General features: G+C 44.7%; 1 protein-coding gene across 1 annotated transcript; it reads left to right on the top strand.

Annotated features, from left to right (window-relative positions):
• The first annotated feature begins 693 nt into the window (after nt 1-693).
• Nucleotides 694-20,570, top strand: ACAA2 (acetyl-CoA acyltransferase 2). Its single transcript, XM_056514134.1, has 10 exons — nt 694-766; nt 6,265-6,431; nt 8,905-9,033; nt 10,723-10,839; nt 12,187-12,334; nt 14,533-14,708; nt 15,625-15,754; nt 17,982-18,052; nt 18,589-18,743; nt 19,932-20,570. Exons 1-10 carry the CDS (start codon nt 751-753, stop codon nt 20,014-20,016), a joined length of 1,194 nt encoding a protein of 397 aa, XP_056370109.1. The 5' UTR covers nt 694-750; the 3' UTR covers nt 20,017-20,570.
• The last annotated feature ends 7,181 nt before the right edge of the window (nt 20,571-27,751 follow it).

Genomic DNA, 27,751 nt, shown 5'->3' with positions numbered 1-27,751 from the left:
TTTTCAGTGTCTGCTGTGTTGGAAAACGAGAGTATCTATCCAAAGGCTTGCTGGTGTCAAACCGATGAGCTGCAAGCAGCTCCAACTCATCTCCATCCGTGTCCAGGGAAGCGAAACCTTGGGATTAGGGGCAGCGCTGGGTCAGCCACGGATTGTGCACGAATTCAGGAGGGAGACCCTCCATAACCCCCTCGAGGAGGTTTATAGATCCCAGCTGTACCAGGGCAGGGTCAGGCTGGACACCAGGAGGAATTTCCCCATGGAAAGGGTGGTCAGGCCTTGGGAGTGCCCAGGGAGGTTTGGAGTCCCCATCCCTGGGGCTGTTCCAGCAAGGTACTGAGGGTTCTGGGCTGGTGACACGGTGGGGATCGGCTGACAGCTTTGGTCTGGGTGCTCTGGGAGGTCCTTTCCAACGGAAGCGATTCCATTATTATCTGTAGTTAACCGTAACGCTGCAATTACCTGTGAGTCGAGAGGCTGGGGGAGCCTCTCCCCTCAGAGATCACCGCCAGCCCCCGCCGCCGATTCGTCAAAACCGCACGGGAAAAAAAAAAATCGAACCAAGCAGAAGAAAATTTAAAAAAATAAAACAAACAAAAAACCCAAACAACCCCCCCGCCACGCATTTAAAACAAATTAAACAATAAAGCTAAAACTACGCGTAGAAATTAACTTTAAGTAAACGGTCCCCTCCGCCCCCAGCGTGGCGAATGTGCGGGCGGCGGGCGGGCGCGGCACTCGGCCGGGGCCATGGCGCTGCTGAGGGGTGAGGATCCCGTTCCCCCGCCGATCCCTGGCTCCCTGAGGGGCGGCGGGGCACCCTGAGGGCGGGCGGGCACGGCTTGGACGCTGTAGGGGCCCCTGAGGCCGGGCAGGTCGTGGGGCCCGCAGGAATTACAAAGCGGAGCCGATCCCGTGCCTCACGGGGGATTCCCCTGCACGGCACTGGAAGTGGTTAGGAATTTCCAAAAAAACACCGGGCTGAATGGGGAGAGAGGGTGGGAATCGTCGTCGTAGAGTGGGGAGGGGGCTCGGAGGGTGGGAGTGGGATTAGGGGGTGAGAATGGGGTTTAGAGAGTGGGAATGTGGTCGGGGGTGGAATGGGTTCAGAGAGTGGGAATGGGGTCAGAGAGTGGGAATGTGGTCGGGGGTGAGAATGGGGTTCAGAGAGTGGGAATGGGGTTCAGAGAGGGTGGGAATGGGGTACAGAGAGTGGGAATGGGGTACAGAGAGTGGGAATGGGGTTCAGAGAGTGGGAATGGGGTACAGAGAGTGGGAATGTGGTCGGGGGTGGAATGGGTTCAGAGAGTGGGAATGGGTTGAGAGTGGGAATGGGGTTCAGAGAGTGGGAATGGGGTACAGAGAGTGGGAATGTGGTCGGGGGTGGAATGGGTTCAGAGAGTGGGAATGGGGTTCAGAGAGTGGGAATGGGGTACAGAGAGTGGGAATGGGGTACAGAGAGGGAATGTGGTCGGGGGTGGAATGGGTTCAGAGAGTGGGAATGGGGTCAGAGAGTGGGAATGTGGTCGGGGGTGAGAATGGGGTTCAGAGAGTGGGAATGGGGTTCAGAGAGTGGGAATGGGGTTCAGAGAGTGGGAATGGGGTACAGAGAGTGGGAATGTGGTCAGGGGTGGAATGGGTTCAGAGAGTGGGAATGGGGTTCAGAGAGTGGGAGTGTGGTCGGGGGTGAGAATGGGGTTCAGAGAGTGGGAGTGTGGTCGGGGGTGAGAATGGGGTTCAGAGAGGGGTTCAGAGAGTGGGAGTGTGGTCGGGGGTGAGAATGGGTTCAGAGAGTGGGAATGGGGTTCAGAGAGAGTGGGAATGGGGTACAGAGAGTGGGAATGTGGTCAGGGGTGGGAATGGGGTTCAGAGAGTTGAAATGTGGTGAGAGGGTGGGAATGGGGTACAGAGAGTGGGAATGGGGTACAGAGAGTGGGAATGAGGTCACAGCGTGAAAATGGGGTTCAGAGGGTGGGAATGTGGTCAGGGGGTGAGAATGGGGTATAGAAGGTGGGAATGTGGTATAGAAGGTGGGAATGTGGTCAGGGTGTGGGAGTGGGGTTCAGAGGGTGGGAATGGGGAGGACAGGGTGGGGAGGGGGTGCAGAGGGTGAGGAGAAGGTCGGGGTGTGTCAGTCACAGCCTCTTTTTCCAGCATTGTTTTGTGCAGTAATTTAGTGTTTGGCTCCCTGCAGACAGATGCATAGCAAGGGGTGTGGGTCTGTCATGGAACTGGGAATTTGAGTCAGGAACTATTTCTCCGTGGAAAGGGCTGTCCAGCCCTAGCACAGCTGCCCCAGGGCAGTGGTGGAATTCCCACTCCTGGAGGGGTTCAAAAGCCATGTGGATGTGGCACTTGGGGACTTGTGGCCTGGGCAGTGCTGGGGAATGGTTGGACTCCGTGGCCTCAGAGGTTTTTTACAATTCAGGTGATTCTGTGATTCTCTGTTTACACGCAGTGACTGTAAGTGACACCTGAAATGACAGTGACTGGCAGTTTGTCACATCCAGGCCCTGCCTGTGTTAGCACTGACAGTGCAGGATAAATTCCTTAAATCACCACAGTTCCTGAAAGTGTTTGGTGCAAAAGAACTAATTTATGCTCTGCATTGTTTAAATTCTATGACTCTTAAAAATTAGGTAAATCCACCTTTTAAGGCCTGCTCTTGTGTGAAAACAAAATTAAAATTTATTGTAATAAGGGCTTTTTATCTGTTTGACAGACTGTACCTAAATAATAACATACGTGTCAGTCATGGTGTGAGATTGCAGTGCTAAAGCCTGTGCAGTCAGCATTTTATTAATTCTGATGGTTTTGCTGAGCTGGATGACAGAGAGGGCACCTTGCCCATAGTTGTTTGATTTTAGTTCTCTATGCCCACTGCAGGATTTTCTCTCATCTTAATCCACAACACTTTCATGTACTGTTCTTGCTTCTTAACTTCCTTTTTTAAGTTATTGATTGGCTTCTAGGCTTTCAAAATGGGATCTGATGAACAATTATTTTCATACCAAGTGCATTTGAGATATATTGGATAATTAAATAGTGTTTCAGTTCCCTGTTTGGCAGTAAGTGGTGAACAAAACCAGTTTAAAAGATATCTCAAATATAGTGTCTTTTAAGGATTCTGAGTGATCTTGGCTTTCTTGCCCCAAAACTTTTCAGATCTCTATCCATTTGGTACTGTTCTGCTCTCATTTGATGTTTATCACCCTGGAAAACTGGAGAGACTTTTGAGTCTTTCTGTGATAATGTAAGACAGAACTAATTAGTGGAAATTTAGGAAGAGCTGTAAAAGGACTAAGAGTCTTTTTTCACTCAGGACTTGAGCCCACCCCTTTTTGCCTCTCCTGAAATTCTGTGGATGGGGTAGCATTTGTAGGTGCCTCTCCAGCAAAATTTGGCAGGCTCTGGAGTTATTTACCCTAGGGGAGTGTCTGTGTCCAGGTTAATTCAACATAACACAGACTATGCTGCTTCTGCTTCATCTTCTCTTACTGGTTTAGTCCAGCCTTCTCTCTGAATCTTGAGTTATTGTTTAGTTGAGCAGTCAGAACGTGAACTCAGGCACAGAACTCAAGTGAAAATGAGGCCCTCGTTTTCTGCTGAGTCTGGGTTAGTGTTCAGCTGCCTCTGTTGTGTGACCTGCCCTGGTTTATTGGCCCCACGGTGCTGTTGGGAAGTGAGCAGCAGTGAGCAACCTCAGTGAAAGAGAGAGGGGTGTTGATGTGAAAGGAATGTTTGAGGGCAAAGTTTCATCCTCGGCCCTGGACTGTTCATGAGGCAACGCCACGGTGCATGTGACTGAACAAACAATGTGGATAACTGACAACCTGGCCAAAAGGGAGGAGGAGGAGTTCTTTTAGCTTGGTCGGGTCCCCAGGCTGGTCTGCAGCAAAGCTTTGTAATCAGTTAGGGTTGGCACAGTTTGGAGGAGGCAGGGAGTCAGTGGGCAGGAGGAGTGGTGAAGAATGTGAGTGTCAAAGTATGATTTGTTGCAGGAAAGATATGCCAAGGAGGGAAGATTTAGATTGGCTGTTGGAAAGAAATTCTTTGCCATGAGGTGAGCCACTGGCACAGGGTGCCCAGAGCAGCTGTGGCTGCCCCTGGATCCCTGTCAGTGTCCAGGCCAGGCTGGACAGGGCATGGAGTGGCCTGGGATTGTGGAAGGTGTCCCTGCACATGGCAGAGGTGTCACTGGATGATCCTTGAAGTCCTTTCCAACCCAGAGCATTCTTTGATAGGAGTCTGAGCATCCTCCCTGCACATTTTAGATCTCTCTACTGTGTTTAAATCCTTGTCGGTGAGATACCTTGACCTTCACCACTTTGGAATGTCCTTATCTAGCAGTCATGCAGCCTGGGGTGCAAACACATACGAGACGGAGGAGCACCCTCTCTCTGGCAAAAAAAGCCAAGTAATGTGGATCAGGTGACCTGAAATCAGTGCTCATGAGCAGCTTAATGAGCAGGCATTTTCATTTGTCTGTCTTGCATCTGCATATGTCCCTGCAGTGTTACCTAAAATAGCTGGGTGTTTGATGGGAGCTGTGGAAGCAGGGGCTGTGAGGGATATGGTTCAACTGGGGGAAAGTTCACAGCCTGCCTCCCACTTGTTTTTCTGCACGTGGGAGCAGAGAGCCAGTGTGACAGGGAGCCAGGAGATGTTTGCTTTGCTTCAGAGATGGCTTCTCCCGAGCTGGAATTTGTATCAACTGCTCCTGGCCCGTGCATTTGTACACATGTCCTTGCACATGGCCTCTTGTCTTGTAAAAACTGGATTTTCTTCTCAGGAACCAGAGGATTCATTCTAAAGCAGTTGAGGTGGCATTCATTCTATTGGGAGCATGAATTTTTTGACTAGGGAATGTTTTTCCTTTTAAGCTGAAGTACTCAAAGTTGAAATGCATATAAGAAGTGGTGGTGGGGGGATTTGTGCTTTATTGTTTGGTTTGGTTTTTCTGGGTTTTTTTGTGAAAACTGTTTCCGCATATAAACCAAAAATCTGCTGATTTTTCTAGGATGAGGGAATGGCCTCTGCTAAAAGCCCTGTTCCTCATCTGATTTTTTCTCAAGTGTATGCTACAGGACTTCCTAGATGTTACTGGCATGCCTGTAGTGCACTACCAGTAATGACTGATGTACGTGGCAGCCTGCTCCGACTCCACAATTTGTATCCAACCTTACTTTGTTTTCTAACCTCACTGTGGAAAGAGGGATATTTCCAGAATCTGCCCAGCTTTTCTTTCTGACCGTTAGTTCTCCATGCCTTCCCTGTCTAAAGCACATTATTTATTGTGAACTTCTTGTGTTCATGTTGTCTATAATTTCAAATGTGAATTTAGGATGTTACCCACCAGAGGCTGGCTTGGAGCTCTCCTGTGTGTGAGGTGCTGTGCCTGTGGAAAATTTCTGCCCCTGCTGCAGTGTGAAAGGGTTAACTGCACCACTTAATTAGTGGCTTGTCTTAATTTCCTTCTGTCTTCACTCAGAGTCAGAAATAAAAGCACGAAGGAGATGAATTCTCTCGTGTTTGGACTTGGTTGTTTATTAAAGCTTATCTAAAGTACAGGGAGTTCTGCAGCACTTCTAGCTACCAGCTAAAAGTGAGCAAAATGGATACAAGGTCCTTGAAAGCTAAAAAGTCCAATAAAGAACTAACACATATATTATTTATATTTTTGACCCAATAGCCAAACTCCTGTGACCTGCAGTGCAGTACTAACTATCCAACCAAAACTCCTACCTGGAATCATGAAGAAGAAGGAAGAAGACAGAAAGAGACAACACCCCAAACCCTCCATCATGTCTCATACCCATTAGTATATTCGATAACCTTCAGTTTCAAAACCCTTCACCATATGAAATCACACACTTTTATTCAAACTGCACACCAGTGATTTTAACTGCATCACTCAAATTTGGAATCCCTCTCCAAGACCCTAACTCAAAAGCAGTGTTCTCCAGGGGGTCAGTGCCAGACAGCAGAGAAAGCTCAAAGCTCCCAGGTTTCTGGGATTCAGCAGTGCAGGCGTGTTAACCTGTGGGTCATTTCTGCCCCTTCTGCAGTTGTGTTCACCTGTGGCTGGTTTCTGCCCTTCACAGAATCACAGAATACTGAGGTTGGAAGAGACCTCCAAGGTCATCGAGTCCAACCTATGTCCTAACAACTCGACTCAGAGTATAGGCTATAACATGGCACTAAGTGCCATGTCCCTTGCTGCAGTTGTGTTGACCTGTGGGTTGTTTCTGCCCCCTTCTCCAGGTGTGTTCATCGTGGCAGCCAAGCGCACTCCCTTTGGGACATACGGGGGATTGCTGAAGGATTTCTCGGCCACCGACCTGACGGAACATGCCGCCCGAGCCGCGCTGGCCGCGGGCAAGGTCCCTGCCGAGATCATCGACAGCGTCGTCGTGGGCAACGTCATGCAGGTTGGTAGCCTGAAAATTTGCTGTTTGGGGGCTGTTTTAGGCACCCTGGGTGTGGCCTGTCTTGGGTTGCAATACAGGTGTGGCCAGAAATGTGCATTCTGTCACCATCTGTTGGAGTGGGGCAGTGACTCATCTCCTGGCACATATTATCTGCTAATGGGCCATATTTAAGACTAGGTGGGGCAGGGGCAATCATCTTTATCTTTTCCAAAACCCATCTTCCCTACAGTTAAATATCATCTGCTGCTGGGCCATTCAGTCCCACTGTATGATTGATAAAATTCCATCATCCCATTGGGAGATGCTCCACCCAGGGGGAGGAGCCAAACATTTCCTACCTAGGTAAAAACTGAAATTTTAGACAGCAAGTTACCTTCTTTCCACTGGATTCCAGAGGAAAACCAGACCTTTCCACATCATCCCTGGACCTTCAGAGGAAAACTGCACCTTCTCCAGGAGCACTGCTCCAGCTGAACCACATCTGCCACTGCAGGAGGATGCAGCCACCATTGAATGGGACTGTGCGAACACCCTGACTGACTGACGGGTGTCAGCTTGGATTCTGACTCTGGCAGGGCTGGGATTGTTCTTTGCAATACTGCATTTTTATTTTAATTTTCCTGGTGAAGAACTGTTATTCCTAATTCCCATCTCTTTGCCTGAGAGCCCCTTAATTACAAAATTTTAATAATAATTTGGAGGGAAGGGGTTTACGTTCTCCATTTCAAAGAGAAGCTTCCACCTTTATTGGCAGACACCTGTCCTTCAAACCAGGACAGGCCCTGTAGACAGCTGCCTCTGGCTGGCAGCTCACGGGGTGGAAGGGAAAGGGGTCAGTGGCAACTGGCAGTCTAGTGTTTCCTGCTCGTGTTTGAGGGAGGTGTCCTGTGTGATTTGTGGTACTGTTGGGAACAAGGCTTAGCTTGCTTTTTTTAGTGGCAGAGGTAGCTTAAACCAGGACGAGTTGACCTCCTAAAAGTATGTGTCAATTAACTGGATAATTGCTAATGCCAGGTATGTTTCCCCTGTTTCAGTGGCTCAAGCTGTGTCTCAGTGGTCAGTGGTTTTTCACTGAGTTGCATAAATCCCTTCCTATGTCAAGCCTGTGAGTGATTTGAGTCCATTTCTCTTGTGTTTTTTTCTCTTGTGTTTCCTATAGAATTTTTTTTTTTTTTGAGTGAATGCTTAAGTGGAAAGGAAAAGCTTAAGCTTAAGAGGAAAAACATTCCCTAATAAAAAAATTCATCCTCCCACCAGAAATATATATGCCACTTCAATAGCTCTAGCAGGAATCTTCTGTTTCCTGAGAAGAAAATCCAGTTTCCTTTGAGCTGGAAGGATACATACCTTGATTGGCAGAGACATTTGGACAATCTTGTCTTTTCCAAAGAGCTTGTGAGGAGGATGCTGTTGTATGCATTGCAAAACTGCAGTTACCCACAAATACAAATAAGGATCTTTGTTTCAGGCAAGACAATGAAGAACATTCCTAGTTTTTTTGGGGTTTTTTTGCTTTGTATTCTGGTTTCACCATTACTATTAAGGGTGGGGACTTTTATTTTGCACTGCATGTTTCAAGGATGCAGAAGAAGCAAGTGGCTGAGAAGTAACAGGCAGTATTCCTCCTTTGGATTTTCAGCCAAAAGAGTAGCTTTAAATTTTTCTGTCTCCTACAGCAACCATCTCAGCTTCTTTTATTCAGCTTTTCAATTTTGCAGGAGCTGTTTGTGGCCAAGGAAAGAATTACTGCACTCAGATCTCTTGTAGTGTTTTCACATAAAAAATAGCAATTTTCTGATACAGTTTCTTTTAATTTTGAAAGTACTTGTCTTTTCCTTTTTATCATACTTCCCCATCCTGGTAGATTTATTTTTTTTTTAATTTCTGGTTTATTGATATTGCTTGATTAAGTTTAATTAACAGTGAGTGTATGGCTATTTCAAACTCTTTTTCTTCAGCAGAAGTGGCTTGATTAATTTTTTTTTTTTTTTTCAGAACTTGCATTAGTATTTTAGCACTGTGCACAGAACTTCGTCTTTGTAACACATTTTATCTTGGGGCATATTCCCCAAGAGCACAGATGTTCTCTCTGGTTTTGGGAGGCCTTCCCCTGTTAGTGTGGGCAATATTAATTTACCTTAAAGTAATTGTAGCTCTGCAGGGTGGATCTGCCCTTGTGTCAGCCTGCTGTGTGGGTGCTGTTTTGAAAGTAAGGGATAAAGGAATACCAAAAGTTGCTGACTTAACACACACTTTCTTTAAAATGCGTATTGGGACAGTAACACTTTCAGATCCTGTAGGATGGTGTCTTGAACTGAATCAAAGTACTTCTGGTGAGTGGTGGGATTTCTGCTGAACATACACTGTCTTCTCTCAGGGATGCAATTACATAATTCTGACTTTCCATCAAGACTTCGTTTGCTTTCCAAATCAATGAGAGTGTGACAAAACCTCTTGCCTGTTGTGCCTGCAGAGCTCCTCAGATGCCATCTACATTGCAAGACACGTTGGTTTGCGTGTGGGAGTTCCCATCTCTGTCCCAGCCCTCACTGTCAACAGGCTTTGTGGCTCTGGCTTCCAGTCCATTGCCAATGGCTGTCAGGTAACAAAGCTCTATTTCTGTTGTAACTTTTGGCAGGCTGTTAACATGTAGAAACATTCCTTTGTGTTTGGGATGAGTCTTGACATGGATTTTTGCTAGAGGTTTCCATTGGCCTGTGCAGTTTTTTGCAGGAGTTCAACCATCACAATGCCCTTGTTAGTTTTTAAAATCCAAGTATTATAGGGATTTTTAGTTTAACATGAGGAGTGCAGCAAGTGTTATCTGGTGAAATGGAGCTCAGCTGTGCATTAGTTGTATCTCATGATCCTGTTGGTACAGACTGGAATTACTGGACTCTCGATCACTGTTTGTATTCTCACCTGGCTAGCTGTGTAAGCAGCAATCTGTGCTTTTTAGGTGTGCTTTTGTTCAAAGATCCAAACCTTTCATGGGCTATGTAGTTTATAGTATCACTTCTTTTAAGACTGAAGAGAATCAACTTCTCTTTTAGGAGTTGGCCAAAACCGTTGAGTCAGAGCACAGGGATTTTTATTTCATTTGCTCATGCATTGCTTTTATGAGTACCTGAACAAGCTGACAGGTGGTTTTATGGGATTTTTTTGGTTTTCCATGGCTAAAGAATTATTTTAGGTCTGATCCTCTAGAAATAAAAATGTACAATTAAGATTAATAATGTAATACATAATAATATCCGCCTGGCTGTTTTTCCTAATGCTTTTTGCAAAGGCCATACTCGTGTTTGTCCACACTGAAAAAATCTGCTGCAGAATGTGACCACTTCTATTGAAAGTATGGTGGTTAGGTCCTTCACATCAATGGTATTTAATCGATGCAGCCAGTGCTGTTTAGATGCTCACAAAGTTTTTAGTAACTATAGAAAGCATATCTGCACTTACTGCTACATACAAGTTATTAACTAGAAATCTCAAATGTATATCAAGATCACAGAATCATTGAAGGTACATCAAAGATCACCCAGTTCCACCCCTCTACCATGGGCAGGAACATCTTCCACTACCCCAGGTTGCTCCAAGCCCTGTCCAACCTGGCCTTGGGCACTTCCAGGGATGGGGCAGCCACAGCTTCTCTGGAGTAATTTAATTTTCTTTCATTCTAGTTCATAAATAACCTCAAAGTCCAAACTCAGTGAAGCAGTTTAAGGAAGCACTATTTTTGAATGCTCTGATGGCGCATTTAAGAATTGAGGCTTTTAGGTCTAGTGTGCTTTGCCATTGATGAATTAGTGTGTTTTGGGTACTTATTTTGGCAGGTACCTAGCTATTGTCTTCTAAAATTGTGTCCCATTTTTTTTGAATCATAATGTCTTATTTCAGGCTCTTTGAAGTGTAATTTCTGTTCTCTTTTGAGAAGAGTGGGAGCTCAAAACCACCAGCGCAGCCATTTATGAACGAAACCGCAAAAGCATGCAGATACCTAATGTCTTTGTTCCTCTGCTCTGTCATGTGTGCACACCCATATTCTCTTCATCTTTCATGGATACAACCATTCTTTGCTGAAAGGAAGAAAAAGGGACATGACATGAAGGCGACAAACCCCAACCTTAACAGAAGGGTAAACCCTTCATCAATATACACACACGACTAAGTTTGTATTCATTCTAAGTTCGTTGCTTTGTAGGTGACAACCTCTTCTTTTAAGACAGTTGTTACTTTCTTACTCAAACAGCAAGCTGAGCCCTAGATGTGTTTTGTTTCACTGTGTTAACAGGAAATTTGCCTGAATGAGTCAGAAGTTGTTCTGTGTGGCGGAGCTGAAAGCATGAGCCAGGCTCCTTACGCGGTTCGAAAGGTTCGGTTCGGAACAAGATTAGGAGCAGAGCTCAAGGTACTGTTTTTGTTCTCAAAAGCATTGTTCAATATCAGGATTGTGGGCACTAAATCCTTGCAAATGAAATTATTGGAGGATAGATCCAGACTTTGTGTGTTAAAGCATTTATCTAGTATTCAGACAGTATCAAGACAGTAGGTTCAGGCCACTTTGTGAAGCGTGCATGTTTTCCAGCTTTTTCAAAACCATTTTTGAGTTCCTGTTCCATGTTAAACATACCAATGAACTCTTAGACACAAAATTTAGTTCACTTGGTGCGTCCTGTGCAAGTACAATGTACAAAATGTCTGTGAAGTAGAGGCACACAGTTAGGCAAGGCCAGTAATGCTGACAATAGGTAGACAGACTGGTAAAGAACATGTATACCTCCAAGCTGTGAGCATCTCTCAGTTTTGAGGTGGAATATTGAAGTTAAATCCATGGACAAATAAGTTATCTTTACATTTCCTTCTAAAGATAATTCCTAAGTGAATGCAGTAGGAAATGTAGAAGGATATATGGATAATATGTCACTCTTTGGGTCATAACTGACATCAAAATGCAAAATTAGGATATTTCAGTGTTTCACCCCTTTGGGTTTTTTTCCCACGCTCTATTTCCATTGTGAAGATGGTGAATATGATGTGTCCTTGGCTCTGTTCTTGTGTGGCACTGTTCCTACAGACAGCACCTTCACAAAGTTGCTGATGCACTTAGGTACAACTGGCTTCTTACCATAAAGGTAACTGAATTACACAGTGGCAGGTGAATGAATGGTTTATCTTGAAGAACTTTACTGCAGACAGAGATAACAAAACCCATCTGAACTGACTGGGCTTGTCTTTATCAGGTTGAGTGAAGGTAGACTTGGGTATTTTCTTCCCTGAGATGTTATACCCACAGAAACCTTTTGACTCTAGTAAGGGGATTTCACCTGACAGTAGAGAAAGAGCTAAAGAATCAGTAGGCTGCTGTGCCTTCTCACAGTGCTGTGCATTTCCTTCTTGGAAACCAGACACGTGTGTTTTCTCACAGGACTCTAGTAAATAATTCATACAGAAGTGAAATACGCTGAAATACTACAAATCTTTTTTTAAAGCCTTCCTCAAGCCTCCTGGGGCCACATGTGAGGGGAAAGAATTGCACTAGAGCACGATGGAGATTAACTGGAATTGCACACAAGAACTTGCACGCTGTTTTTCAGTGTGTTCATTCTAATAAATCAATAAATTATCTGTAGGTAGCCTGAATTAATTTTACAAAGAGCCATTAGTTTCCAAGAGAATGCTGAACAATTAGAAACTGTCAGTAATAAATACACTATTTCTGTGCTTCTTAAGTTTCTTCTTCTGATGTTCCATGCAGCTGGAAGACACGTTGTGGGAAGCCCTAACAGACACACATGTTAAAATACCCATGGCAGTGACAGCTGAAAACCTGGCTGCAAAATACAGCATCTCCCGAGAGGACTGTGACCGGTACGCGCTCAAAACGCAGCAGAGGTGCAAAGCTGGTGAGTAAATCAAGTAGTGGAAGTGTTTATGCAACACTAGTTTCAAGTCTAGTCAGCTTTTTAGCATTGATTCAAAGCGTTCTCAGGTTTTCTCTGCCTCTTGGTGTAATTTGTCCTTCTGTTTGCATACTGTAATTCGTGATTTTGTTGGCCCCATGGTACAAATAACGCACTCTTAGAGGGGTTGGCTTTGGAAGTATACTGAGTGAGATGTTGCACCTCTCAGGTGTAGCTGGAGTCCCTTTCCACTGCCTTCCTGTGCCTTCCTCAGGGTCATTCTATAGCTGTTGAGGCAGCAAACAGCACAGGCCAGTCACAGGTCAGCTCATGCTAGGGCAGGATTCATGTTGGTGGATGTCATTTGTTGGTGCCCCTCTGGTGGGATGCAGCATTGTCCCAGGCATGCGTGACTGCACTCCTTTCTTTTCTCTGCAGTCTTCCACAGTGACCCACATCCTTCTTGTGTGCCAGTATGTGCTGTAATTCATCTAAATTCTTCTGCTTTCTTCTGCAAATTGTATGTTGTTCTTGAATGCTTGAACAGTCAGAGCACATGGAATCTGGAGGGGGGATGTTTGTATAGGAGCTGTGTTTTAAACTATTCTCTGGGTGGTTTACGTGCCCAAAACCATAATTCAGAGGCATTCAGCTTTGGGGCCTCCAATGTAAGAAGGATGTGCTGCAGGGCTAGAGCCCCTCTGCTCTGGAGCCAGGCTGGCAGAGCTGGGGGTGCTCAGCTGCACAAGAGAAGCTCCAGGGAGAGCTCAGAGCCCCTGCCAGGGCCTGAAGGGGCTCCAGGAGAGCTGCACAGGGCCTGGGGACAAGGCATGCAGGGACAGGACACAGGCAATGGCTCCCAGTGCCAGAGGGCAGGGCTGGATGGGATATTGGGAAGGAATTGCTGGTGGGAGGGTGGGCAGGCCCTGGCACAGGGTGCCCAGAGCAGCTGTGGCTGCCCCTGGATCCCTGGCAGTGCCCAAGTCTGGATTGGACAGGGCTTGGAGCAGCCTGGGACAGTGGAAGGTGTCCCTGCCATGGTAGGGGATGGAATTGGATGGGCTTTAATGTCCCTTCCCACCCAAACCATTCTGGGTTTCTGTGATTCAGTCACTGTGAAGTTTAGGCCAACAATCAGTAGAATGTGCAGTGGCCATCCTTGGACTCAACATGCATTGCAGGGCAAAGGTGGACATAAGAAGGAAAGGTCTAAACGTGGTGTTAGATTCTAATGATGGTGCATTTTAGCAGATGCACTCTTGAAGGAAGATTTTGTATTTTTTCCAGTGGATGTAGAAGATTTTTTTGTAACTTTTCTTCATCGTTTATTACCTTTACTGCTTGTTCTTCTTGTTACCTAACTCCTGCCATTCCTGGAGCCTTTGCTAGAAACTGTGCTTCTTGTTTTTTAGGATTTTACCTTGCTGTTTTTATTTCTGCCTGTAGGACCTGATCGTCTTACCCCAGAGTAAAGAGAGAGCCCTGTGTGTAATCAGGATACAAAAAGGTTTTGAGGAATATATTGAGAAGCCCGGAGGTAGCTAAACAACATCAGATCTGACAATTTCAGTGTCTTTAGTTTTAAATTTTTCTCTCATGTTATATTAGGTGATATGGCCAGATGCTTTTTCAGGCATCTTGAATTGTAATAGGTTGTTTAGGCAGCTGAATGCCATTCTGAGATCCTAGATTGACAGTAAGAGCCTTTGGAGAAACACCTTGGATGGGATTTTGATTGATATACAGTATCTTATCAACAGAAACAAGGTGGCTCAAGAGGTTTTTTTGCACATTCCTCTCTGAGTGAGATTTACATCTCGGCCATCTGAGAAATCACAGAGCTGTAAAATAAAGCAGCAGTAAAGGAGAATATATATTAAAAACAAACCTAGTGGTTTACACAAGAAAACCAAATCAAAAGGAGTTCAGCTGTTTAAACCTGAAATAAAGTTTCAATATTTGAGACTTTGGAGAAGTTTGAGAGTGTACTTGTATAGTTTTTGCCCAGTTTCTTAAAATAACAAAAAACACAAAAAATCCCAACAATATGTAAGCAAAATAAAGCATAAGTATTGCTTTCCCTGTACTTTTTGTTCAAGTAGAGCAGAAGCTGTGTTCCCATGAAAATATGATTGTTGGTCATGCTGGGCAATCATCTTGATGTCTTTATCAAGTCCTTTTATTTTCCTTTGTGATTGCAGCTAACGATGCTGGCTACTTTAATGCTGAGATGGCACCAATTGAAGTGAAGACAAAAAAGGGTAAAGAAAGCATGCAAAAGGACGAGCACCCCAAACCCCAGACCACTATGGAGCAGCTGACAAAACTGCCCTGTGTCTTTAAAAAGGATGGAACAGTCACGGCTGGGAATGCCTCAGTGAGTACATCAGAGCCTTGGGTTGGGCACGTGTCCCCTCTATGGTTCTCCAAATTTATTGCCACTGTTTTTATCTCTCACCGAGTTGGCTCTCAGTGGTGTCTCCTGACGAAAATGACTTCTAATTCTGCAGCTAAATGCCCCACCTGACTCTCCTGGGGTGCCAGGGGATCCTTCAGCCAGCTCCTAAGTCCTAAAATTTGATTCTGTGGGTTGCCACTGATCTTGCAGTGAGGCACATTTCTTCATCAGCCTTGAGTTGTGCAGTTGGTTGGCTGCAGTGGCTGTGTAGACACTCTGCTTTCTTTGGGGAGCATTTTACTGAACTTACTTGTTTTAAACCTACATTTTGTTAGTGGGCATACTGCTGCTGCTCCTCTTTGTACCACAGCTATGTCCTCTCTCCCCCAAACCACATTTTGGTCTTATCCAGAATACACTCAGTGCTTAGCAGCATGTCATTATGGACTGTTCCTCTCACAGTCATTACCTTAATTAATTGATTGAAGTTCTTTGGGCCAGATGGAGTGCTGTGAGCATACAGTCTGAATTCATGCCTAAAATAGATCATAGCCACAGTAAGTGTGGGTGTCTGCAAAGTATCTTTTATAATTAATAGCACATACATTATCCATTATTAATTATGTTCTTGCAAGTCAGCAGAATCATATTTCCAATGCAGGGAAGACATATTTTTCTTTTATAACACATTGGAATTCATTAAACATTTATCCATATTTAAGCTTCTTTCCCCATCCTCAGAAGAGTGAAAGACTGTTTTTTGTTGTTTTGAATGAACATTATTAAATATAGTACCTTAGACTCAGGCCCTTTTTGGGGGTTTAGTTTAAAGAGTGTGAGGATTTTTTTGTTTCTTTGTATTTTCCCACTAAGAATGCTTCTCTCTTACTGCAAGGGTGTGTGTGATGGAGCAGGTGCAGTTATCCTTGCCAGTGAATCAGCACTTAAAAAGCACAGTCTCACTCCTCTGGCAAGAGTAGTAGCCTATCACTCAGCTGGCTGTGACCCTTCCATCATGGGCATTGGTAAGTTACACTAAAGCACATCATTTTATAGCATCAAGCAGCATTAAAATGTTCTTGCCATGGGCATTCTAAAGGAAAGGAAAGGATGCTTCACTGTGCTCAGGCTGGTGGCTCTGAAGGTGTTTGTGTGTCCTGCTGTCCATCCCGCTGTGTCAGTCCATCCCTGTTGTGCAGAGGGACAGATTTGCTGCTTGGTTTGGCTGAAAGTGTCTGACCCACACTAATAGTACAAGCATAGTCCCCCAGGCTCTTCTTTCTTCCCTCTTTTTACTGTGTCTTTTAGTCAAGAATGCAAACACTCTTAACTTTTTTTTAAAAACAATCTTCTCTTGAAATTCACTTTGGTTTCCTGTAAGCTCTAAATCTCACGATGTAACTAAGGGTTGCCTGCCTCACCTCTTGCTGATGGAGTAGTGGCTATGTGAACACCTCTCAGCAGTTACTGAGTTGCTCAGTTGCTCAAGCTGCTTGGATCCCAGGATATTTCATCTTGGATCCCAGGATATTACCATCTGTTCAGGTATTACTTGGCAGAACAAGCCCTTTCTTGGTTGCTTTAGTCCCATATTTTCTGTTTCCTCATCAACTGTCTCTTAGTGCAAACAATCCCTCAAAGCCAATCCAGACACCACAGGATTTTTCCCTTCACTTTAGTTTGCAGACAGCATTGTATCCCAGCATTGCTTTTCCTCTCTTGTCGTTCTGTTCAGAGGAGCTGTTGTTGGCTGGTTCAGTTTGTCAGTAGAAATGCAAATGAGGCATTGTCAGATTTGTTTTCCTGGTCAGACTGTCTGACTGACACAGCCTTCAAAGCAAACTTGGAGAGAGGGGTTTTTTTCTGGACTTTGTGCTGGCATTGTGCTCCCTAAACCAGCCCCATTCTCTCTAGGTCAGACAACTCTTCTAACTTGTTTAAAAACTTCATAAATCATATGGAGGATCACTTAGTGTCCCAACTCCTTCACACCACAGATTGTCCCCAGCAGCTCAAAGAGACCAGATGAGATTCATCAACATGAACAGCAGCAGACCTGGCAAACAGGAGCTCAGTCTGGGCCACTGTCCTTTCACATACTGATAGTGAGTCCTGTCTCACAGTGTTCAGTGAGAGAATTCATTATTTTAAAAAAAGAGAGAGGGGGAAAAGTTTACTTGGCTGTCATTAGAGGTCTTTGTATTGTCCACGTGAGACCCTCCCATTACTCTCATGCGTAACAGGCATACTAAAATCCTTCCCTAATGAGATGCACTTAGAGTCTTGTGTTAAGCTGCCTGAGCCTCCCTGATACTCCACTGAGCTGGGCCCTTTCTTCTTTTAATTTATCTTTCTCTTCGGTAATTTACTTATTTTTATATTTTTATACTTTGAGCTGTGTGGTTTCAACACCATTTTTTGGTGGTGTGATAGCATTTAGTATTGGTGTTTTAGAACTGAATGATCAGCCACCACCCAACATCTCAGGGTTTGTTTCTCCTACAAGCACGTGCTTGATTAACCCTTCCAAATGCTCTTTGAGTGTGTTTCCTTAGGTAGCTGTGTCTGGGATTAATTTCCCTTAGTGGATTATATTAGGTTATATAAGTCAGCTTTCTTCCAGAGAACAGTATTGTTGCCAAACTCTTAATAGTCTGAAAACCAAAATCTTACTTTCTTCAGTTGTCCAAGACCTGGTTCTGAGGGAGCATTTAATTTTTGGAATAAACTAATTAAATTGTTTGGAATAAACTAATTAAATGTTTGGCATTTTGCTAGAAGATTCTCAGTTATATTAAGAATGCCAAAACAACAATACCCATAACTAAGCACATGACCAGCAAACTCTAGAGCAGCCTGTATTTTTCCTTTGTTGTTTACCTGGAAGCTGCAAGTTGTGAGAAAAGAATAAATAGAATCAAGAGTACTGGGGAGGAGAATGCCTCACAACCATTGTGAAGGTGTTTTTTTTTGCCTGGGGACTGTCACTTCTCTTGACTTGAAAGCTCTGTGTGCAGCAGTAGTGACACTCTTAGCTTTCCCTGGCAAGGAGACAAAGTAGTTTTGAGATTTAGGAGTTCTCTTACTGCCTAATAAAGCAGGTGAGTGCCATATCCAGAATTCATTGGCTGCACAGAGGTTCGTGGGAGGGGCTCTCATGAGGTTTTATGAATTTCTCCTATGTAAAACAAGTTTCTAATACTTAAAATAATAATTTTTAAATTTAACTAACTGCATACAATTTCCAAACAGGCCCTGTACCTGCAATTACAGAAGTTTTGAAGAAGGCAGGACTGACCCTGAAGGATATGGATTTGGTAGAGGTGAGATGTTTTTACAGGAGCAGTGATTTTACCCCTGATCTTTTTAGCAGAGAGATTCTACTCATGCCATGTAGGTGTTTTTGCCTGTCAGGAACCTGCCTGACCTCTGTCCATCCAGTTTCTGCTGCACAGTCACTACAAAAATCCCAGACACGTGGAAACTGGAAATGGTGTGATTGCATTCCATGGAACAAAAATATCCTCATGTGACATGACGTTTTACTCCGCTGGCTGGGCTGCTCCTGTTTTTAATTAGTCATACATGTGAACAGGGCCTTCTTCTGTCAGAGCAGCAGGCTCTTCATGGACCCACTGAACATATTGTACCTTTTTTTATAAAATACACCTCATTCTTGCTTAGTGTTTGAATTTAGTTGGTTTGGATTGACAGATGTGTGTTGGCTGAGCATGCTGTTACAAACATGGCCTTTAATGTTTTTCTCAAAAGGACCTGGAGACCAGTTCACCTCATTTAATCTTGTTTGCACGCTGTTGAAAGCTGGTGTAAGAGTTCTGCCCTTTCTCTGGTGCTTTAGGTAAATGAGGCATTTGCACCTCAGTACCTGGCTGTGGAAAAAGTGTTGGGCCTTGACCCCGAGAAGACCAACGTCAACGGAGGTGCCATCGCCATCGGCCACCCTCTGGGGGCCTCAGGGTCACGGATCACAGCTCACCTGGTGCATGAATTGAGGTATGCACGCAGACAGGAGCTGCTCAGGGTGGGTGCAGTGCTGGTGGAGTTATGCCTGCAGATACTTCGAGCACAGATACCATGTGGTGTGCTCTCCTGGCTGGAATGTGCCGCTTTCTGTACAAATTTGCCACCTCTGTGCTGCAGTGCAGATCCTGCACTTGCCTCACATTCCATCCTGTTGTCATGACAGCATTCTTTAGTTCACCTAGATCTGATCCAAGCCCACAGGAGCCTGTGGGAGGGTTTCCTTTTTTTGGAAATGGCCTTTTAGCAAAGTGTTCTCTTCTCAGCATGGTGCACTTCATAGAATCATGGAGTCCTAGAATGGTCTGGGTTGCAAAGGACCTCTAAAGACCATCTCATTCCACCCCTGCCATGTGCAGGGACACCTTCCACTATCCCAGGTTGCTCCAAGCCCCATCCAACCTGGTCTTGGACACTGCCAGGGATGGAAGAGCCACAACTGCTCTGGACACCCTGTGCCAGGGCCTCACCATCTTCATAGCCAGGATTTCCTTCCCAGTATCCCATCTAACCCTGTCCTCTGACAGTGGAAGCCATTCCTCCTTGCCCTGTCCTTCCAGTCACTTGTGCAAAGTCCCTCTCCAGTCCCCTTTAGCTACTGGAAGGGGCTGTAAAAGACTTTGTTGTCACCTTCTCTCTCCTTTAGTCCATTTTCAGAAATTCTGGCTCTTCTGGCTTGCTTGATATGTTTAGCACCATTTAAATCTGAATTTTCCTTTTTCCTCAGGGTAGAGATTACTGTGTCTCTTTGGTTGTACTTGCAACACTGTCTTAGTGCTCAGCCATGAAACTTCAGATCATTTGCATCTGGCAGAAAATTGTTTCTTGGAGTGTGGCTGTAGGAAACCTAGCATTTAAAAACTACCTCAGCAGTGTTCAGGTAGTTTAAAAGCCACTCTAGAAATGTTCAGGTGGGGTCTAGTGGAAGAAGTTCTTGCCTGTGGCAGGGTTTGGTCAGATGATGTCTAAAGTCATTATTCAGAAATATTTCAACATCAGTTGAGACTTCAGGTATTTTACTAGAAAAATAAAAGTATGTGCATTCTGAAACATCATCTTCAGTAACACCCAGTTGAGAGGTGGCTTCCTCTCATAAAACCAGGACAGGAGCTGCTGTGGTTTCCTGCAGGTAACCATTTCCCTGTTGCTGTTTCTGAGCAGGCGCCGTGGTGGGAAGTACGCAGTCGGGTCGGCGTGCATCGGTGGGGGGCAAGGCATTGCTGTGCTCATTGAGAACACAGCCTGATGGGTCCTGGCCACTGCAGCCTGGCCTGAACTGCTGATTCCCTGAGAAACCTGCCTCCTGTGACAGCAGAGCATCGCTGCCTGCCTTTCCTGCAAGGTAAAGGAACAACTGAGAAGTCAGGATTCTGAACAAAAAAGATTCATTGATGTCTTTCTAACTAAAGGAAGTGCAGCATCAATATAATTTCACACTGATGAAGTATTTTCTAAAAGCCTGTTTTCAATCAATGTATTTCTGTAGGCAAAATTATTTTCATTTCCTGAGGAAATTGCCTGTCAAACTTTCACCCAACCTGCCTTAAAATAGCAGTCAGTGCAGCTTTTTAAGCAAGTATTGCTTAAACTTATTTCAGCCACTGTCACTGTCTGGCACATGTGCCTCTTCTATTATCAGGAAATGTGAAAATGTAATCAGAGACTTTGTGAAGTATATATTGATTGTAGATTGATGGCTATTAACCTGTAGCCTGCTGTTCTGCAAGGGAAAAGAACAGAAGGTGGAATTTCCATTGTGCCTCCCAAAAGAATAATAAATATAACATAAAAAGAAAAAGGGCTTGGTGTTCTGTTTGTTAGTTTATTTTAGAAGTAAATCACTGTGTGAATTGTTACTTTTGGGAAATCAGTGTTGGGATTTGGGCAGAGTGTTTTTCCTAGTTGAGGAATAACTTTATTAGGTAGTTTCTAGAGAACTCCAGCAAATCTGTCAGCTCTCTGAGAAGGGGTGTGGCTGCATCTGGCCTGTTGTTGCATGGTAAATGCATGCATTCAGCATCTCATTCTTAAACTTCCTCTGTTAGTATCACCCATGTTTCTTGGGTCTCTTGGTGTGGGGCTGTTCTTGCCAGTTTGGGAGGTGCAGCTCTGAGGAAGCTGCCTGGCCTCTCAGGGGCAGTGGAGTTTGAATTATCAATCATTTGACAGAACCAACACGACATTGGGGTGAAATGAAGTCTATGAGTCCTCCAGGCTGCTGTGAACAGCTTGCAACTTGCTCTGATGTGCATGTCTGCATCTCACTGGAGAGAGCCCTGTCAGAGGCAGCACACACCTCTCCATAGCACTGGAAGAGGAGCAGAGACTTCAGCCTTTTCTCTTTCTCATCCTATATCCAGTGGCAAATATTCCTTATCTACAACAGCTTCTTGCCATTCTGCTGGCATGTGAGAATTGTGAAAGCCAGGCAGTTACTCCGACCTGTCTGCCTAGCCTAGCAGGAAATTCAGGTCAAGGCAAGTGTTGCTACAGCTGATGTATAACAATTGAAGTATGCTTATCAGTTTCCCAAGGGTTTTCATGGGTGCAGTGACTTTAACAACTGTAGAGATATTTAGCACTGTTTATATGGATTAGAGAAACTCCAGGCAACCCAGCTGCCTTAGGGCAGCAAACCAGATGTTTATCTAATACTGTATCTGTTTTTCTCTTTCTACTATTATTGTAGTAATTAGGATTACTGGGATTTCATTGCTCATTGGATACATTTGCCACATGCATTTTGCCACATTTTTGCAGGAGGATTTTTATTTAATAATCAGTAGTGCCTTCTGTAATAACCAATAACTAATTCCCTCTTCCTTCTTAGAATCATACAAGCAGGGAATAATCTGAATTGGAAGGGACCCACAGGGATCATCCAGCCCAGCCCCTGTCCCTGCACAGACACCCCAACAATCCCACCCTGTGCATCCCTGGGAGCAGTGTCCAAACTCTCCTGGAGCTCTGGCCTTCCCTGGGGAGCCTGGGCAGTGCCAGCACCCTCTGGGGGAAAATCCTTTCCTGAAATCCCACCTAAACCTGGCCTTGCAGAACTTCATGTCATTTCCTCAGGTCCAGTCACTGGTCACAGAGATCATGGATGGTGCTGCCCCTCCTCTTGCCCTCATGAAGGAGTTCATGGGCACCTCTTGACTGTGGATGATCATTGAATTCTTACTCTCAGAGAACCGGATGAAGCTTCTCCAGGATCTCATCCCTGTGTTATAATATTCTCAAGATTAAGTTCTTTCTGAGCTCGTCACTGTGTATTTACAGTAAATCCTCTTCATGTGCTTTATTTAGAATTATGATTCTTAACATGAAGGGGAAATGTTTCATTTCCCCTTTTTATCACTCAAATTATTGAGATTCATGTGTAATTCTAGCCATGAGAGCTGCATTTGGTTATCCTGAATAATGTGTATTTTCTGCAAAATCCATCCTGATGTCCACCATATTTTCCAGAGAACATTTTATGCATTACAACTTCCAGATACCTTGACAAATGTGTTATCAACACAGATGATGTGCATCCTCCTGCCAGTAACATTTCTTTGCAGTGTGATCCAACTGCTTATTCCAATATCGTTCCATTTTTATCCTGTTCATTTCCTGTAAGAACCTCTGATGCGGGGCTTTGCCACACCAAAGTGAAGCAGTGAAAAATCCCTTCACATGAAGTTGCTGGGACTTTGGGTAGTGCAGCTCCAACACTTGCAGCTTCTCCCACAAGACCCAGCTGAGCTCAGCCAGGTCAGAGCGATGCATTTGTGGAATCATGGAATGGTTTGGGTTGGAAGGGACCTTGGAGACTGTCCCATTCCACCCTCTGCCATGGGCAGGAACAGTTTCCACTAGAAGGGATTGTTCCAGCCTGGCCTTGGACACTGCCAGGGATGCAGGGGCAGCCACAGCTGCTCTGGGCACCCTGTGCCAGCAATTCCTTCCCAATATCCCAGCTAAATCTGCTTTGTGCCAATTAAACAGTTGAATGGTTGAGAACACTGACAATCCCTCTGCATTCCTCTTCTGTAGTTCCTGGTTTCACTTCAAAGCCTTGAGCATGGCATTCCCAGGTGGCCAAAAACCAGGTCCTGTGCTAGGCCCTGCACAAACATGATTTGCTGTGCATCAGAATACAGAATCACAGGATCACAGAATGGTTTGGGTTGGAAGGGACATTAGAGATCATCTACTTCCAACCCCAGTGCCATGGGCAGGGATTCAAAATACTGGCTTTTTCTTGCTGAGTTAGCACTAAAGAGCACTAGCACTGATGTTTGATTCCTGAGCCAATCTTCCACAATGCATAGGGGTGCTGAGCCTTGAGGCTTTGGTCTGAGTTTGTCTTTGCTAGTAAACCCTATCATTTATTACAGAATAACAAGAGAAATACCTGATCCTTGTACTAATTCCCAGCTATGTTCTCTGATTTCCTGGATATAACAATGGTAGAACTGTGTTTCTGCCTTTGGGAAATTAAGGCATCTCTGCTGAGAGCAGTTGGGATTAGGGGAATTCAAGTGTCCTGGAAGGAGCAAGAGATAAGAAATGTGTTAGATTTTAGAGGGATAATCACATACTTTGAGTGTACTGAGTGCATTGCATACTTCTTTTTTAATTTTTTTTTTTTTTTACCTTTTTAGGCTCAGTTGTATTCTTTACACGAGTAGTCTCTATTATGCAGTATAATGAAAATGTTGATTTATTTCTTTTTTTTGAGCCATGTGGGGAAAGCAAACATATGTGGGATTTATTGCCCGTGTAGAACTCTGCAGGATTTAGTTTTTCAGGCAGGTGTATCTTTCTACCACTGGGTGGAGCGTTTTAGACACCCTGCAGCTGTTCCAGCCTCGCAAAGGCATCTGCACTCCTTGCAGTAGCACAGCCTTTCTCCTAAGTGCTTGATAGATTAAACCTGAAAACTGAAACACTTGAAACTTCAGGTCCCGTTTCTCCTTTTATGGTTTTTCAGCAGGCAGCTGCCACGACACCAACACCAGAGTGTGTGGTGCTGCTGGACTCCAAGGGCATTGGAAAGCGTTTGGTGCTTTACAGAGTGGATTCCCATTGCAGTTTGATGGCTGGAGTCCTGTGTCTGGCAGGAGATGAAGAGATTCTGTGGTCCCTTGGTCCAGAAAAAAAAGCTATTAAACCTTAGTCCTAAACAACTGTGTGTGAGAGAGAGGGAGAAGGCACAGAGGCCTGACAGAGGTAGACTTACCTTTTGCATTCCTTTCTGAATTAGATATAAGCAGTTCTGTTGCACTGCTAGTGGAGCTCCAGTAATGAAGATGGGATGTTGTGTAGCATTCTATGTATAAAAAAATTACATCTTGAAGCTCCTAAAGTGCACATTTTCAGGGAAGTCTCACTTCATCTTGAGAGTATTTGTATTAAGCTCTTCCTCCATCTGCAGATCCAGACGTTTTCCATCTGGTGTGATGCTGTTAAGCTGGGCAGGGCTCTGTCTGGCCTCTCCACCTGCCAAAGTCTGTGCTGTCCGACTGGGATGCTGCAGGGGGATGCTGAGGGGGATCAGAAGGGAAATTAATCCTTCTGAGAGCTCAGAGCTAAGGGCTTAGTAACGGGGATGCACTTCCCCTCTTCTGGAAACAGCTACAAGGAGCCTAGTGCTGGTCATGTCTGCTGACTTTGGTACATTTACATGAAAAAGTAAATTCAACAGGCGGGTTGGAGCATGAGTTAAGTTTGAATTACACATATGGTTGCTGGGTTTAGTTTTATACTGGATAAGTATTTCTCATGGAAGTGAATTAAGATCAAAAGGTAACATTTTTGGACTTGCTTAAGGGAGCTCTTTGAGAACAAATCCAGCTGTAGAGCCAGTGATGCTTGGTCAAAATGCTGGAGCCATAGGAATTGCAGGCAGATCAGGTGCAATCTCAGGCTGCTAATCCACAGGTATTTGAAACTGTCAGCATGACAACCTCCTCCTGTCAGGTATGAAACCAGAGCAGCTATTGTTTTCTCTGTGGTGGTCATACTCTTGCTCTGATTCAGCAAAAGCATGGCTGTGTGTTCACACCCTGCCTGGGCTGGATGTGTTTTCTGTGAGATCAGGAATTGCCCAAATGTGGCATTAGTGATTGTGAAAGCAGAGCTTTAATCTCTGTGAAAATCAGTGAGACAGGGAGCTGTTGCACAGAAGCTGAAGGCAGGAAGGTCTGGGAGTGAACTGCCAGTCTGGAGAGGTTGTGATGCCCAGCCTGGACACCAAAAGCCAGGCACAACAAATTCCTTGCTGCCCCAGACACAGACATCACACCAGATTGTCTGCATTAGCAGTAGGGGACTTAGAATAACAACAAAAAAAGAAAAAAATAAGCATCTAGGAGCCAAAATCTGAGCTATGGAGTTGCAGGAAGGAGGAGGGGAAAGGCTTTGTGCCCTCATTTCTGTGCTGCTGCCTGATAACCTCTGTCAACCTATGAAATGTTTTTCATTCTGTCACTAACTAATCAGCTGATGGAACTTGTAGGCACCATTTGACCACATCTCAAAAGAAAACTCACACAAGTTTTACTTTGAGAGATTTGAGCACTGACAGCAAGCTGGAAGCTCAAAATTTTTGTTGTGTTAGATTATTCTGGGAGTTCCTCACTGCACTATATCCAAACGTGTTTCTTCAGTGTTGAGTGCATGTCTTCTACTTCACATATTTTCTCTAGCAGTGTATTTATTACAGCTGTTGCCAGGAAGGAAAAAAATTAATCCCTCTTTATAAACATTTAGCTCCAGTACGAGATACACATGATATAATCAAATATACACATGATATAATCAAAAACATTGAGCTTTCTGTTTTTCTTATAAGACTATTTTACATAAAAATGTTTTTCCCCTCTTCTGTGGTTATTTATAAATAGAGATTATTCAGGTCTTTAAAAGGGATTTGCAAAATCTAGAATGTGAAGCAGAAGACTACGTAATTTTAACACAGGAGGGAGAACTTAAGAGATGTCAGAGCATTGAGAAGTTGTATTTACTGGAGCACTAATTGTTGGATTGAGCATGAAAAAACTAAATTTCAGGAGCCACTTCTAACACTCACCAGGCTAAAATTCCTCATCTGTACAAACTAAAGGTGTGCTCTTTTTAACAGAAGAACATTCACCAGACTCCAGAAACTTCTAAATCACCTTAAAAGTAATAATGAAACTGTAAGATTCAGCAAATCTAGTAAAAATATTACTAACTTGGAGAAAAGCGTTATGAGGTTGTGGTGAGCAAAAAGTAGAACATTTATGACTACTTCTCTAATAGTGGCAAGTGTCAGTCTGCAAACAAGAGCCAGGAGAGATTGTAAGGAAGTAGAATGTGGAGTAGGCTGAGTATGGAGTAGGTTATAGAGTATATATTGAGTATGAAATAGCTTGAAGTTGAGGGAAGGGGCAAGAATGGATATAAACCAAGAACCCACTGTGTCAGGTATTGGATGCAGCCACCAGTATTTATCCATTAATGCTGTTTCTAAAGGAAGGGTGAGGTCTGAGTGCTGTGTGCCTTCACCAGAGGTGTCTTGCCTCTGTCACCACCTGTAGCATTTTGTCCTGGAGATTGGGAACCCCCTGTCCTGGTGCAGAGGTGTGTGCTCCAGGGCTCTGTGCTGCTGTTTTCTCTCAGAACAGCTTCCAGACACCGCAGTGGAGACCCACAACTCTTGTACTGCAAAGCAGGTGTGCCCCCTGCTCAGGTCTTGTTTGCTTGAGGGCTGGTCTCTGTCTTTAGGCTTTTCCTGCTCTGCCCACCACTGGGATGGGAGGAAGGGTCATGGAGTACCGTGGAAACATGCAGTTACAGGCCTAAAAATAGATTTCCTGAAAATTACTTGAGAAGCAACCAAACCCAAGGAATTTGCGGTATGTTGCTACCACCTGTGTCATGCCAAATCACTGGAGGAGGATGATTTCACTGTGACTCCCCTGGGTAGGAAGGGGGAGTGTCAGTGACTCCCATCCTGCACATGTGGAGGATAAGCAGCTTGGGACTCTAACCATGTAGAGATGTTCTCTTTTTCCTCTCCTTGCACCTTTCCTTCCCTGCACTTCCCTTGTTCTCAGTGTGGTTTGGACACTGGTGTAGTTATTTGGCACAAGGTTTGGAGGCAGCCAGAGTGACAGAGGTGCCACTGCTGGAATGGGGTCTCTGAGAGACTGCTGAAGGTGCAGTGAACTCATTGTCATCCCTCAGCCTGCTCTCATAGAGAGCAGGAGCCCGAGTTTTGTGTATCAGGAGATTCTTTGATTTGGTTTCACACTGCAGCTGTCATAGAATCAGGGAATGTGTGGGGTTGGAAGGGACCTTGCAGCCAACCTTGTTCCACCTTCCTCTAGACCACGTTGCTGTCTCCCATCTGTGGGCCTGAGGAATGTACTGCACAAGTACAAGAGACATTTGGAATTGAGGTGCAAAACTTCAGAGTGCAGCACAGGCACCCAGAGGCTGAGCTCCCACCCTCCCCTCTATCCCACCTCCCCATGCTCTCCTGAGCACACTCCCCTTGCAAAGTTTGAGCTCTAGTCAGTAGGTTGTTTTTGCCTCAAGCCTTGGATAGAATCTGGGAACAGAGCTATTAGAATGGGTAAAATCTTAACTTTAAAAAACTTATTTTTTCTGTGGGATGAAGTGCATTAAAATTCTGAGATGCCTCCCCTGTGTGAGATAACCTCATCAAGCCATTATTTACCACTGGTAGTGCTGGAATAGACCATGGAATCACAGAATGGTTTGGGTTGTCAGGTACTTTTGGAGGACGCCTAGTCTAACCCCTGCAGTGGGCTGGGACACCTTCCACTAGTTAAGGTTGGCCAGAGCCCCATCCAGCCCAGCCTTGGATGTGTCCAGGGATGGGGTATCAGAGATGTACCAAATGCCTGGTACAAAGCTGTAGCACACCATGCAGTGGGTGTCAGAATCTGGTAGACTCTAGACAAGGAGCCAAACCCTGACTTTCA

The sequence above is a fragment of the Oenanthe melanoleuca genome, chromosome Z (genome assembly GCF_029582105.1).
Source record: "Oenanthe melanoleuca isolate GR-GAL-2019-014 chromosome Z, OMel1.0, whole genome shotgun sequence".
NCBI lineage: Eukaryota > Metazoa > Chordata > Aves > Passeriformes > Muscicapidae > Oenanthe > Oenanthe melanoleuca.
This window is presented reverse-complemented; position numbering and strand designations above follow the sequence as displayed.

Bases quoted from the DNA above. Each gene is read 5' to 3' on its own strand.
- ACAA2 (XM_056514134.1), top strand. The intron at 15,755-17,981 runs GTAAGTTACACT...ATTTCCAAACAG, and splicing joins CCCTTCCATCATGGGCATTG to GCCCTGTACCTGCAATTACA. The intron at 18,744-19,931 runs GTATGCACGCAG...GTTTCTGAGCAG, and splicing joins CACCTGGTGCATGAATTGAG to GCGCCGTGGTGGGAAGTACG.